At 34.5% G+C, this 14,192-nt stretch overlaps 2 protein-coding genes across 2 annotated transcripts; one reads left to right on the top strand and one right to left on the bottom strand.

Annotated features, from left to right (window-relative positions):
- Window positions 1–1,018: 1,018 nt before the first annotated feature.
- On the bottom strand, window positions 1,019–2,902 carry LOC108545612 (golgin subfamily A member 7). The gene is made up of 3 exons (XM_017897313.1): window positions 2,720–2,902; window positions 2,217–2,381; window positions 1,019–1,901 (listed from the first exon to the last, which is right to left on the bottom strand). The coding sequence occupies exons 1-3, from the start codon at window positions 2,726–2,728 to the stop codon at window positions 1,611–1,613; spliced, it is 465 nt and encodes a 154-aa protein (XP_017752802.1). The 5' UTR covers window positions 2,729–2,902; the 3' UTR covers window positions 1,019–1,610.
- Window positions 2,903–3,534: 632 nt separating this feature from the next.
- On the top strand, window positions 3,535–5,550 carry LOC108545622 (WD repeat-containing protein 34). Its single transcript, XM_017897330.1, has 9 exons — window positions 3,535–3,666; window positions 3,747–3,831; window positions 3,904–4,116; window positions 4,172–4,403; window positions 4,476–4,668; window positions 4,733–4,932; window positions 5,005–5,147; window positions 5,219–5,421; window positions 5,481–5,550. The coding sequence occupies exons 1-9, from the start codon at window positions 3,608–3,610 to the stop codon at window positions 5,548–5,550; spliced, it is 1,398 nt and encodes a 465-aa protein (XP_017752819.1). The 5' UTR covers window positions 3,535–3,607.
- Window positions 5,551–14,192: the final 8,642 nt, after the last annotated feature.

The raw sequence follows: 14,192 nt of genomic DNA, 5'->3' as shown, positions 1-14,192 counted from the left end.
GTGACCAAGGACGAAACCGAATTACCCTAGATATAGTAAAATATGAATGTTTGCCCTGTGTGACGTAATAAGTATATCTGGGTACTGAAACAGCCATCGAAACATCTTACAAAACGATACGAGAAGGAAAGTTTCGTGGCTCTTCGATTGAGATCATATCATTCCTTCAAACGAATCAAATCAGAAAGGGTCCATGAGAAAATCGAACACACGGATGCAATATTTAACAAGAAAATTCCTTAAGTCTCACGCGGTTTGTAGAAAAATATAAAACAAAAGGATCACACACAACGCGATATAATTATGTACAACTGACACCATTAACCCGGTGCGTCAATCGTGGTTCATCCTTAATCACAATGCTTGCACCGTCACATTGATTCGATACAATATAATCTACTTAATAATCACCTCTTTAATAATTCACCTTATTTCATTTTCTTCTTTTCTTTTTGTACAATTTACCCTTATAGCCAATCCAACGGAGATTTCTTAGCGCAAAAACTTTGTGCCAGCGAGTTAAATTTCGATTTAATCTGATCAATTGTTCCGGAGAGGTGTCACATCCATAGTAAGTGAAACCCTAGGCTCGTGTCGCGTGTTCACAGATAATGAGAAAAACTCATGAGATATGGTCGTGGAACGGAAGCATCGTGGAAGATATAACACGTAAAAGAGTTAAGCTTAACGAAGTTCAACGAAGCATTCGAAACTTATAATGACGCGAATAAATGTTTCTCAGTACTTGACGACGATGTAGAATCAAATTCGAGACGAAACTAATTCTGGACTAATTATTGAACAAGTATATAGAACTCGAATTTGATTCACATGTGTCGTCTGTTAAATGCAGATGACAATAAAGTCCTTAAACGAACAGTAAAAAACTTTTTAAACGTTACTTAATATGCAAAGAAACCGAGTGTGTGCAAAGTTTATGTATAAGTTTCAAGTTTTACGCATTTAATGAATAAAACGTGTAGTTATTCTCGATAAATACACATCCAGTTTCTTTACATTGACTGTTTACACTGGTATTGTTGAATGCATAAAAAAATTGAACTTATACAACGCCATGGCCTTAATGCATCCACGATTTGTCTGAACTCAGTGCGTGGACACTAGATACAATACCAATTGATCAAAAACATACATGCAAAAAGACTAATTGTGTCCTTGTTTGCAGACAAAACCCTGTGAAAATGTACTTTTGTTATTGTTATTTTGCGACTTAAAGTCGTATAAAGAGTCAATCAAATTTGTTATGTCCCACCAAATGGAGCATAAAGTTTTCTCTAGAACAAAAGAATTGCTTCTCGTGATGTACTATATCAAAGAAAACAACTTTCATTCGTAATATTTAGTAAAGACGTTGCATGTATGTTTACAGAACTATTCACTGAAAATGTAAACTATTTCTTACTCTGTGAATCTGTGCAAAATTCACATTCACAAACTAAACTGTAAAATAGGATCAGAGCTTGAACAAAATTTATGTTCAGAGACACTCATCAGCTCAATCCCACCAAAACCAGGGGTTTTGCAATCCCAGCAAAGTGGCAGAAGTGCGCGGATCACATAAAGAACTCCCTGGATCGGCTAATATGTAGTCACGACGCAGGTCTGTCTAATACTGAAATTTCTATTAGCCTAAGACCACGCATTACTGGATTTGTTAATAACAGCCCACGTGGCTTATAGACTCTGTCATTTTGTTCACTAATAAACTTTGCCACTTTTCGTAAACACTTCTCGTAATGAGTCTCTGTGCATATATAAATTAGATAACCAGTAAGGCAAGCCAGGCAGCCTTCGCAATATGTGGAACAACTGGCACGTTCAGCTTCTGCGAAGTAGTTGTTCAACTGATTGATCGTGTACTCGAACAACGGTCTGTCCAGCTAAATTGAAAAATAAGATAGCAAAAATATTTCTTATAAATGTAATATAAAGTGATAGATTATTGCCTATTAATTCACGGATAAAAAATTAGCTCAATAAAGTATATCACTATGCTTCTGCACCTTCTGATCCTATAATAGATTAATATGAAGAAGTTCATAATAAAAAGCACAGAAAACCACAGAAATTATATTTCGCCAACAATTATAGTTAAACAAAAGACAGTAAAAGAAATATTTGATTTCCATTTTAAACATTTCAAAAACTACATTTTATGATTAATAAAACATAAATAAATTTGTTTTAATACATACTCTGCTCTCTAATTCCGTGGGAAACTGTGTTTGAAACTTAACCATGGTGCCTTCACTGTAGTCACGTTCTATAAAAACTTTCTGACAATTCGGAGGCGGCCCCTCGCCTGCTTGCCCTCGACCAGCTGACATATCCTCCAGGGGTGTAAGGGCAGCGTGATTGCCCTAAAAAGTAAATCCAACAAACATTTTATTAAAATCTCTATTTGACCAATAAAAAGTAACTTTTTTATTAATTTCTTTACATTTAATATTGCTTTCCTCAACTTAAAAAACATTTCGTATATCTAACCACAAAACCGCACCCAAACTATATTATTGAAAATCGTACATGATAAATCCAAAGTCTATCAATAATTGAGTGACAACGAAACCCAGAATTACAATATCTAAATTCGAAATAAATAGAACATCGAAAACAGTGACGAAACGAAAATATATCATTGACAGATCAATGGTAAAAGGAAGAAAGAAAAACTATGATAGAAGGTGGACGAACTTACCAATAGCATTTTAAGCTTCGTCTTGGCGAATTGATAGAACAGGTCCGTCAAAAACAACTTCGACTTGTTAGTCGAACACGGAACGTGGAAATAGGGCACAATTGATCACTGAACGACAAGTTTTCCTTGGAAAACCACGGAGGGCAGTACTCTGACTGACGGACTACGACACGACACCGTCGCCATGAAATGTGCGCGCGCAATGAATGGTAATTGAAATATACAACTCATAGAGTTTTTATGATATTTACATGCTCTAGTTTACTATTACTATTTTTTAACATATGATAGTTCAAATTTAATTATAACATTCAATTTCCAATCTTCTTTTCTTATCGTTCCTATCATTTCTAATTATAACATTCAATTTGCATTTTCTTAAACTACTTTTTTAGTTTACATAATCTTTAAAATTCTTTGTAATTTTGTATGTATTATTTATTCGTTCATTCCTTTATTACTTTTTTTATACTTATGATAGATTGTATTTAAATAGTAAGAAAAACATTAGGACTATTCATTATTTTTTAAAGGACAGAAGTAATATTAAAAATTTTTAAACTTATATTACAATATTTTAAAGAAATGAAAATGTGTAGTACGGTTTAAATTTCATATTGCATGTTTCTTTACCATCTATGCACTTATTTTTGATAGTAATAGTTGTATTTAGATGGCGCTATAATATCCATCAGCTGTTCATATTTGTAAGTTCTTCGTATACATCCCAGATACAAAACTTGCCGAATAAAACAACACTTAGTTAACAAGGCTTTACCATTTTTATCTTTTGATAAAAGGTTTAATAAAAACTTTACAAATTTAATAAATAATTGCATACGCTTCTCAAAGTACAAATTTTATAATAACAGCTTATTTAAATTAACAATGTTCACTAATCGTTCACTCGAAGCTGTGAGTTTCAATTCACAGTTGTCTACTACCAAGTATGTATTTGAAATCACTTACATTTTTAAACTTATGAAATATTCATAATTCTTTATTTTCATTGTTTAACATCGTTTAGATCGCAACTATCAACGAACATTCAAACAACAGAAATTGTTTATAATCAGACTCCTGCACAAGCAGTTGAAACAAGAGATGTTGAAGTATTTATAACTTATATACATCTTTTTCAGCATATAAGTGAAATTTATCTATACCAATTCCATGTTTCTTAGATTCAAACCACTAGTGTAGAAAAGATGAGACCAGAGATAAACTATGAAAAACTTGCAGAATTTTTAAATAAGGTTACACCAAATGTATTAGAAGTACTTGATAAAGCTTATGGAACCAATTCATTTGAAGATTATGAACCAAACACAGAAGAAAATTCACTCACAAGCACGCAATTTCTACAGAAGATTCGCAGCATGGAATCAAAGTCCAAGGTATTTAGAATCTTTTATGGAGCTTTGAAATTTTTATATTATTTGATACTTTTAGATGAAAGTGAGTGACATGAGTTGGAGTATTAGTGGAAGAACATTAGCGGTTTCATATAGTATTCCTTATCACGAAACATTGTGTTTTCACCCTTTTAAAATACAATTGTACAGCCAAACGAAAGAAGGTAATTTCACAGAGGAAGACTGTAAATCACTACCAAGTGCATGTGTAACCTCATTGGCTTATCATCCAACTAGACCATCCATTATAGCAGCTGGCTTATTCAATGGTAATTTATACAATTATTGGATTAATATATTTATAAACTAAGAAAATGTTTGTAAATACTATTTATTAAAAGGTGATGTTCATCTATGGAACTTGAATGATGTATCAGTAGCACCAGTAATAATTTGCCATCATGAGGATTCTATATCACAAGTGTACTGGAAAGCAGGAACTGTAAATGTATCATTCCTAATAAGCTCTAGTAAAGATGGATACATTTTTATGCATAAAATAGCCGTTTCTAATATTTCCCGTGTATCTAAACGGTAATTTGTTTAGAATTATTAATACATTCTTAACAATATTTACCATCATATTATACCTTTCTAGACTGAAAATAGTCAAAGAATATAATCCAAGAGAAAACTCAAGGCCGCGTAGCGCAGGTGGAACTCGTGAACGTGCGATGGAATCTGGTTTATGTATTACTGCCTTTGATTTTTCCTCCAGAGATCCCATATTTTTTATTGTGGGTACTTTATGTGGTGGAATATATAAATGTAGTTTAGATCGTGTCGCGCCTATCGAAAGTATGAATCTTTCTTGTAAATTATTAAACTCCTTTCCGTTACATTAAAGTAACACACAATTTTTAATTGCAGATGATGAAACAGTAATGGATCCTGTGATAGGTGAGTATGAAAGTCATGAAGGTAGCATTACATGCATTAAATGTTCCCCAATACGTAACATTTTCGTCACGGCTGGTACGGATAAGGAAATTCGAATATATGATTTTGAAGAGGTAACAAGTTTATTATCTTACTTTATTGATTTTTAAATATCATAACGAATAAAGGTATTTACGTAATATAGCTCACGAGCCTACGATCGATTTCTTCTGAAAATACGATCGTAGGTTTAACGTGGATGATGGGAAATCAAGACATATTAGCAACTTATGGTGCTGGTTCGAACATTAGATTATACAACGTCACAGATGGTAGATCTGTGACAAATGTAAATTTTGAGAAAGCTGATAGAGAAAACACTAGCTGTTTACGTGTAAATTTCAAGAAGTAAGTATTAAAAATATGTAATTAGTACTCTGTATTATATTGTTTTACCGATTTTATAGAGATATGGTAGCCATTGGCGATACGCAAGGAAATATAGAGATTTGGAAAGTCCCAAGACAATTATTATAATAATAATATGAAATATATATTTTATAAAACTACTTTTTTCTTCAGGTATGATATTACTAATAATGCTTTTTTGCAATGCACATAAAGATATTTATTGTATACTAAAATGTATATTACATTTTATACAAAAGACATTTTCAAAATATATTCTTCAATTTTGAATTTCTTCAAAAAACAAAACAATATGTCACAAAATTAACTACAATATCGATAGTATGTCATTACCAAAATTTGTAGCGAAATCATATTATGAGACTGTCATACAAATTCTATTTTCATAACTTAAAAGAAATTAGGTAATTAAGGATATATTTTAAAGGATTATAAAACAAATATTACTTTTGTTTAAAAATATATTTATGAACAGTATCATACATATAACAGTTAATTCTCGAAGTAATAAAATTATAACAGTTGTTTACGCGCTTCCTTTCGTGACGTTTTAGCTTGATTACTCATCCATACTATCGACGTCACATTTACGTAAAAGTATGAAACATAAAAACATGTTTAAGATATGATCCGTTTGTAATCCTATAATTCTTATTAATTGAATTTCTTATTAAAAGTAAAAAAATATATCTGTATTGAATTTTAATGTGTTATATATTGATCATGTTTTACATATAAATTCAAAATATACAAGATACGTGAAAATATATGATAAAAGATATTATATAACAATGAAAGAATAGTGGGAAAAATACAAACAATCATGTTTTTCTCTAAAAGATAAAATTAATAAAATGTCACGGAAGAAAAATATCAATCCTATTGTTTGAATAAATTTACATATTTTCCTTGGCCAACGTACCATGTTATTTTACAAAGTACTTTTACTACATTTTATAATGATAATCAAGAATTAGATAAGCTTCTACAAGAGTCACATTGATGATGAAGTAGACTGTTTTCACTATTGTTTAGAACATCTTTATGAATAAACTTTTACATTTATTAATATCTTTTATTTGTTATTACATATACAACATTAAACTATGAAAATTCAATTAAGCATTTATAGGTCATAAATGGTGTCCAGTGGATATCTAAAGAGACATCAAAAAATTGTAAAATACGGTCACACAATTGGGATAAATAAATTTTGTATTCATACATACAAATTTCAATTTGTATTTTAAAAAAGTAACGAAATGAATTAAAAAAATAAAAATAGAAGTACAATAATTTGTTATAGTGCATTTAGAAAGAGTAATTTTAATATACTTTAGAAAAAAGAGGTTAGAGAAATCACGAAACTTAATTTAGTTTTAGTAGTGAAATACGTGACACAAACTTCCGGAACGTTCTATAGCGGATCTCTTCTATAACCTTCCTGGGTTTTATGCAGATGTGCTTACATCAGTCGAGTTGCACAGTGATACTTGTAAATTTATCCACCATATAAATGACTTATTCATGTTTTAACACAAAGTATTTATCAAATAGTATTAACCTTGTATATTAATGATGTTTGGCAGATGCTAAAATAAAAATAAAATTAATTTGAAAGTATTACGTTCATGTAAGTATACATACCTAATATGTATTGAACATATGTAGAATCTAAACATATTAAAATAAAATAATGTAAAATAAACAAGATGTTCACAATTCATCAGGTACTTGTAGTTTTCATCTTGGAAAATACTCTTATTTGTACTTTGTCAAATTTTTTCCTGAAAATAATTTTAGGAATTGATTATACAGACAGGAATTAATGGCAGCTTTGAATTCTCGCCCTGAGAAGGACGTTTAACAATTTTTGTTCTGAAAAGAACAAATTATGTTTGTTTAGTTTACTTGAGAAGTTGCTACTCCATGTATGAAGTATTTGCGGACCCTGAGAAGGGCCCTAAAGGAAAAAGGGATAGTAAAGACGAAATGTGGACGGGATATGCGTAATATGTGTAAAGTATAGTATATAGACAGGAACAGGATTGATGATATTATCGTTGAAATGTGTCTGAGAACGAAGCTGAACGCTTCTTTGCTACATACACTTTCGGCCAACAGTTTTTCTTCCATTATTATCAAAAGGAAAGGACGGTCAAAGTGAAAGAGATTAAGGGAAAGGAATAAAAAAAAAGAATAGATAGAAAAAAGACAGGATTGTCTACAATGCCAGGAAACATTAAAAATTTTCTCTTGTTGCACTATTTTTTCTTCTTCCAATTTTTCTTCAAAGGAAATAGATCTTTTCAAACGCTAGGGAATTTCAATTGTAGCGTATGCGTATACACGTGTGTGTAATATTATCTTGTATATATCGTCTTTGGAAATGTGATAAACGGTATACAGGATTGGTTGTTGAGAAAATTTTCAGGCGTTCCGTCGCTCACCAATTTTCTTCCTCGCTCTTTGAATATATTCTCTCCATTCAGTCTGTCGAAAGTTTTCGCACTTCTGCGTTTACTTCCATTAATATATACCGCAACATACGGGTAAATAGCGGTGGTAGTAGTAAATATGTGCGTCCAGTGTTCATTCTATTTGAATTTTGCACATATGACTCACATAAATGCACATTTTTTAGACGATAAACCCGCTCGGCTCGGCTCTGCTTCTCCCATCTCTTCTTATGTATATACGTGTGTATATGGATGCGCTGTACGTTCATGTGTATGTATGTATGTATGTATGAATGTGTATATGTAGTTGTGCTGTACTCGAATACTCTTCAAAGAAGTCAATTCTGAATTTCACAAATCACCTCACAAATTTCTGCTTTTAACTTCTTACAAGAAGATTCTCGCACCAAATCCTTATCTCTAGATGGAAGAGGATCCAAGAATCTTATCTTCTTCTAAGTTTTCTTTACTCGCATTTGAGCTTCTCCTCGACGATTGTTGCACATCATCAACACTTCCACCAACCTTCTATTTACTTTCTTGTGTCTCCTGATATCTTTTCCTGCTCTGCTTTTAAACTTCTCCGTCGATATTTTCCTACTTTTATCTTCAGTCACTCTCTGCATTCGTTCTATTCCTCACACACACTCTCTCCACTGATTTTATACATTGATTTTTTTTGGCGCTTTTTGTTCTTGAAAAGACATTTTTTCTGATGGTTTTTTAGAAATCCTCTCACATTCGCTCCAACGTCATTCAAATCCATTTCTCTGCTTCTTCGTCATCAATGATCGACCTTGAAAGACATTAAATACTTCCTCTCCCCTGCCTGTAATAAATCTTTCGCTTCGTGATGCTGCCACTTATCCCCTCTTCTACCTTCCATGCTATTATCGCCGACAATCGCTTCTTTGAATCTTTTTCGTACTTTCTCCTCCTCGTCCATTGATCACGCGCTCAATATACACTTTCTTTGCAAAAACGCGTGTATACGTACTTGAATAACAGTACCAAAATTACGATATATAAACGATTATGCTTTAAGTACGACTTGGATATATCTTCCCTCACCTTATATTGTTCTCCAAGTACTTACTGGCTCTCTTTCTTAGTTGCATTCCTTCTCCCTTTTCCGGAGGATCATATCATCATCGCCGTTCGCAATAATCATCTCGCTGGGCCGTAGCTGCTTGTCGCTTTGGCGGTGGAAACTTCGAGACGTTTCCTCTTCTGATACGAGAAAAAACGGCAAAAAATAATTGTTCCTCTGTCGAACCTCATTAGTGGACGATTATTAATTATTTTTATTATATGATCGAAAAAATTTCGAGTCTTTTCAGTACCTGCACGAGAACATAACTTGTCTCGTGTATATGCTTCCCTCTGATTTCCTCTCCTTGTTTTCAATTCACTCCTGGTTCACGTCGGACGCGCAAACACGAGACGATTGTTTTGTCAAGAAAACAACGGGATGCGCGTCGGAAGGTGGCCAATCGATAATCATTCGTTCTCGTTGATCGCGCCATCGTTAGCTCTCCCGTTATCCTCTTGCCATCGTTCTTTGTCTTCTTAGCTTCATCTTGGTCTCCCCCCTTCCCCGCTCTTAATCATTCGAAGAAATAAGAATTCGACAGGAATCGATATGCCCAGTCGAGATTCCCTCTCTCTTCCATATATCTCGGTGCGAATTGTTTGCTGGTAAATTGTACACGCCATCTTAGAAGATTGGCGATCTGTTACAAACCGGAATGTACCTCTTCGTGCTTCTTCGGTATACCGTGTTCGTCGTTTTTGAAATGTGAAAGTGACCAAGCTACCGCTGCTCCATCTCTCGGAATGATAAAGAAATCTCGTTCTTGCGCGTAACGACGGCGTCCATCTTGTTTCTCATTGCCACCCGTATTCGTTCCTTCTGTTCTTCGCTTCATTCTTTTTTACAAGCTTGAGGCCGCGGAAAGATCCCATATATCGATCGGATCGTCTCAAACGATAACTCGAAACGTGCGCTTGAAAATACGCAGCAGCCATATTGTATCCCAAAATGAATTTCTTCCTCGCCATTCTCAGTTGTCATTTTGTTTTCTTTACATAACAAAATATTCTCTTTTACGCGCGTCGCCATGGCTCGCATGATCGAATTTCATTTCACGCATATATGTACAATTGCCGCGGATCTATCTTTCCTTTTTTTCTCGCCTAGATCCGCCCTGTTTTATCGACCGATCCTCTTCCAAAAAAAAATTGTTGCACGCGAAAAGGGCACCCTTGATACGATATTTTATAATACATTATTTCTTATGTATGCGCTCGAGTCAAACCTTAAACATACTTGCTTCTGCGTGTTTTACGTACAATAATATATATACTTTATATAATTCTATTCTTATGTACCCTAAAACTTGACCGCAAATTGCATCGTGTCCGCGACGGAGTTTTATATCAAAGAGACACGAAAGAGAAATTATCGCATCGTATCATTTCCTCGATTCACATCAATTTCATCGCTTCATACCGCCTATTCACTCGTATTCTCGTTCAATCCGATTTTCATATCATTTTTCATCGTAGAGATCGCTATTCGGTAAACCTTAATTACATCTATATAATTTACTGCCTAACGGTAAACTCGTCGCTTCTATTTCGTTGGGGAATGACAGAACAAAAGTCCTGACCTGTGTTTTTTTTTGTTTTTTGCATAGCATCGGATTCGCGAAGCCTATACCTCTCGAAGACAACAGGCTGAGTACAATTCTTCAACTTTTCATTTTTTCTTCTATTTTTATACTGTTTTGAGCTGCGTTTCACATATGTTTCCTTATTCTTTTCTTTCGTTTTTGTTTTTTCCTATTATCAAGAAGATGAATTCGATAAAGGGTACACGTGAGAAAATTTTCGATTTTTATGGATACGGATGAGTGAAATACCTGTCGCTTGTGAGGTATAAACCTCTTCGAATGGATAATGCCCTTTGGTGTACCGTACAAGTCTACCTCGTTCGTTTTTGCATTTTTTTATACTTCTACATCGTCGATCGATTTAAAGCAGACCAGAGTTTCGCGGAACAATGCTCTGTACAGCGATGCTCGGTGTAAAATTGTAAGCTTACGGAAAAAAAAAAGAAAAAAAAAAAGAAAGTAAGAAAAACCATTCGAAGAAGAAATGCCACGTGGTTTGTAGGACACATTATACAGCAGATTCCGTATAACACTGGGGTCGCGTCCCATATTATATGGATACGTGTTGTACGAGTATGGCCTTGAATACAGTTATGTCAATCGGTAACACTGCTTAATGCTTTAATTTATAACCTCACTAGACCGTGCCCACCGATTATATCTTACAATACAATGTATCGCTACACCGTGAAAATGTAACTTATACCGTGTTATAGGAACACTGCCACTATTTTTGTGTCATGTTATATCAACCTGTGTTATACGGAGGTCTACTGTACTCGTAGACGGAGAAAGAACATCTGCGCGCGAGAGAAAGGGCATTTTCCTTAGACCATTCTTATCCCGATACTTTCTAAAAAATTTCTTTCACGATCCGAAGTACTAGTCCCCAAAACTGGAATCTTGGAAAAAAGATTGAAGAACATCGATCCGTTCAATGTTCCTCCCTCTACAATCTAATTAGCTTTTAATTTGACTCGGCAGGTAACGTAAAAACTGCTCTAAAATTTGCACAATAAATTCAGTTATAAAATTTGCACGATTAAATTCAGTAATAAAATTTGCACAATTATATTCAGCTATAAAATCAGCTATAAAATTAGCTCAAATCACAATTGTTCACTTAAATTTAATTTCCATAACTAAAGCTATGCTTATCTCGGAAATAATTATGAAATTAAAATAAAAAATAGTCAATTAATCAAAGAATTTGCTTCTACATGGTTAAAATTTACTACTAGTCGTATTGTTGACCTGCGTAGTTGGAAACTAGGTCTACGGATCAAGATGGCAGCGCCGTATCCTTCACTACTGGCCGATTAAACGAGGAATGGACATCTGGCAGCGCGCGTAATTTAGTAATTGACTCGATTCGATATACAAGCATCGTAGCGTTTAACTTCCGTGTAAAATGTAACAAATTTCTATCTTGCAGATTTGAATTTACCGCGCAAACGTTATTCTCCGCATTGAGAGTGTTGAAACAAAAGGGAGAAGAAATAACAAAGTTACTTCGCACACCGACTACACGTAGGAAAAATTATTGTCACGCACGTGCGGGCGATGGCACGATCATTTTCTGCGCAGTTCTTTCTCCATACAACGCACACACACATGCGCACACGCACACGCGCACCCAAATGCCATCGACTGTATACCGCTTTCCTCCACACCCCTGGCATCGATCGCGCAATGGTGGAGAAACCGCTCTGCACGTGCGAGAAATCGAGAAGCTAAACGGACGCGTTTTTCCAGACAAATTCTTCCTACGATTTGTTTGTTTTTCGTTCGAGCTACTCAGGTTACGAATCTCGCTCGAACAATTGTAACGATAAACAATCGTCACCGTCGCTCTGCTACAGGATAAAACGCGTCTGTTTCTTTTCTTCAAGAGTGAGAGGCTCTTCCTCTCACTGTATATAGTACGTTTAATATATATATTTATATTTATGCTCTCTATTATGCTTTTGGCACGCTCGCATACACGCATACACGCTCGACTCTCGCTCCCTCTCGCAGTCACCGGCGCACACAGCTTTCTGGAACACGCTCAAGGCATATATCAAGGTACATGGTCGAATCTCGATTCGCTAAAATAGTCAGTGCGTTTTTTTATTTTTCTTGCCGCGGTTGCGGCCGATCCGTTTCCCCCACTTTTTATATAGTTTAGCCGCACATCAGAACGACACGGATATCTGTGTTCCAGTATGGCGTGTAAGAATTATGTTTAATTCTCTCCGTCGCTGTTTTCCTTCCATTTATGCTATTATTTCGTGAACTTTTTACGATTATGCTTTTACCCGAATTAATTCTATGAAATAGAAAATTGAACAAAAAAGGGAAATAAAAGAAAAAATAAAATTACGTATTTCATGATCACGCGTCGTACTGGCGTACGGCTGGACTTTCACGAGCAGCAGCAGGAAGAAGGATAAAAAATATTGTCATCGACAGGCTCGTCAGAGATGCGTTATGGAATTCACGAGTAAACAATCGATAGTTTACGAGAAACTTCTCCATGCTACCGTAGGTAAAAATCATACTCCCCTTAATAATGGTGGTCTAGCTTTTCAAAAATGTCTTTTCAATTGATATTATCGTGTTCATAGAACCAGGCAATACGAACTGACTTTTCTTCCCTTTTGTTATTACACGTTTGTTACTCGAGAGAAAGGTGTCGCCTCGAATTCGAAACGATTCGATGTGAGCGCGAAGCGACACCTTCCGTATCGACTATCGAAGAGCGAGGGAAAATGGCGTCCGGCTTAGCCGATGTCTTCATGGTTCTATGGCCATTAGATTTCATTCGTATATCAAAAGAAAATAAAACAAGATATTAATTTTACGATAATTGAGATCAAACGCGTGCCTCAAATTTTGACGATTATTTCAACGATTTCAATGAGCGACGTTTAAAATCAAGAACGAAATACAACCAATTCGAGTACGATATAAAAAAAATGGAAATCAAAGAAAAAAGGAAGCACAATAAGATTAGAAAAATAACTTCGATCGATTCACCGACTAAAATTTCGTTTTCTCGATTTCGTTCTTTCTCTTAAAAAACATTAATTGAAGTGTTTGATTGAAATACATAGTCGCAGACCATGGCGTTTTAAAAAGACAGCTTTCTCTCTTTCTCTTACTCCAATCTTTCTCTCCTTTTTTCCTTCCTATCTCTGCTTCTTATCAGACCTTTCAACTTAATTCTAAATTTAAGGCTTAATTAATTAATCGACATAGTGTTTCGTGTGGCTGTGTTTTGTGTCCCTGTATAATGATCAGTGCTTCGTATGAAATCGATGAGCCGTTGATTTTCATTCTCTCGCGTGAGAGATCAATTTAAAATGATGTTACATGGTATATCGATAAACGATGTCCCGCTTCAAGATCCCCTCTTGACAAAATACTTTTGAGGGGAAAACAGTTTGAAGCGTGACATAATTTCATTGTTCGTTTTTTTATTGTTTGACGTTGTCGTTCGAAGACGTTTGGTTCCACTTTATTTCCACAGTTTTTTCCTCTTTTTAATTAAGTGAGCGGATTTATTCCCGCCTTTTTCTTTCTCCCGATTCATTGTTTAGTCACAAATTTTTAAAAAAGAACGGTTCGCTGG

This window comes from Eufriesea mexicana, unplaced genomic scaffold (genome assembly GCF_001483705.2).
Source record: "Eufriesea mexicana isolate 0111107269 unplaced genomic scaffold, ASM148370v2 scaffold415, whole genome shotgun sequence".
NCBI lineage: Eukaryota > Metazoa > Arthropoda > Insecta > Hymenoptera > Apidae > Eufriesea > Eufriesea mexicana.
The sequence above is the reverse complement of the archived record's forward strand: the minus strand, read 5'-3'. Positions and strand labels throughout refer to the sequence as shown.

Excerpts from the sequence above, each read along its gene's own strand:
- LOC108545622 (XM_017897330.1), top strand. The coding sequence starts at position 3,608 with ATGTTCACTAATCGTTCACTCGAAGCTGTGAGTTTCAATTCACAGTTG. Across the intron at positions 3,832-3,903 it reads TTGAAACAAGAGATGTTGAA|ATTCAAACCACTAGTGTAGA; the intron begins GTATTTATAACT and ends CATGTTTCTTAG. Across the intron at positions 4,669-4,732 it reads ATTTCCCGTGTATCTAAACG|ACTGAAAATAGTCAAAGAAT; the intron begins GTAATTTGTTTA and ends ATACCTTTCTAG.
- LOC108545612 (XM_017897313.1), bottom strand. Across the intron at positions 1,902-2,216 it reads CCACGGAATTAGAGAGCAGA|CTGGACAGACCGTTGTTCGA; the intron begins GTATGTATTAAA and ends TTTTCAATTTAG.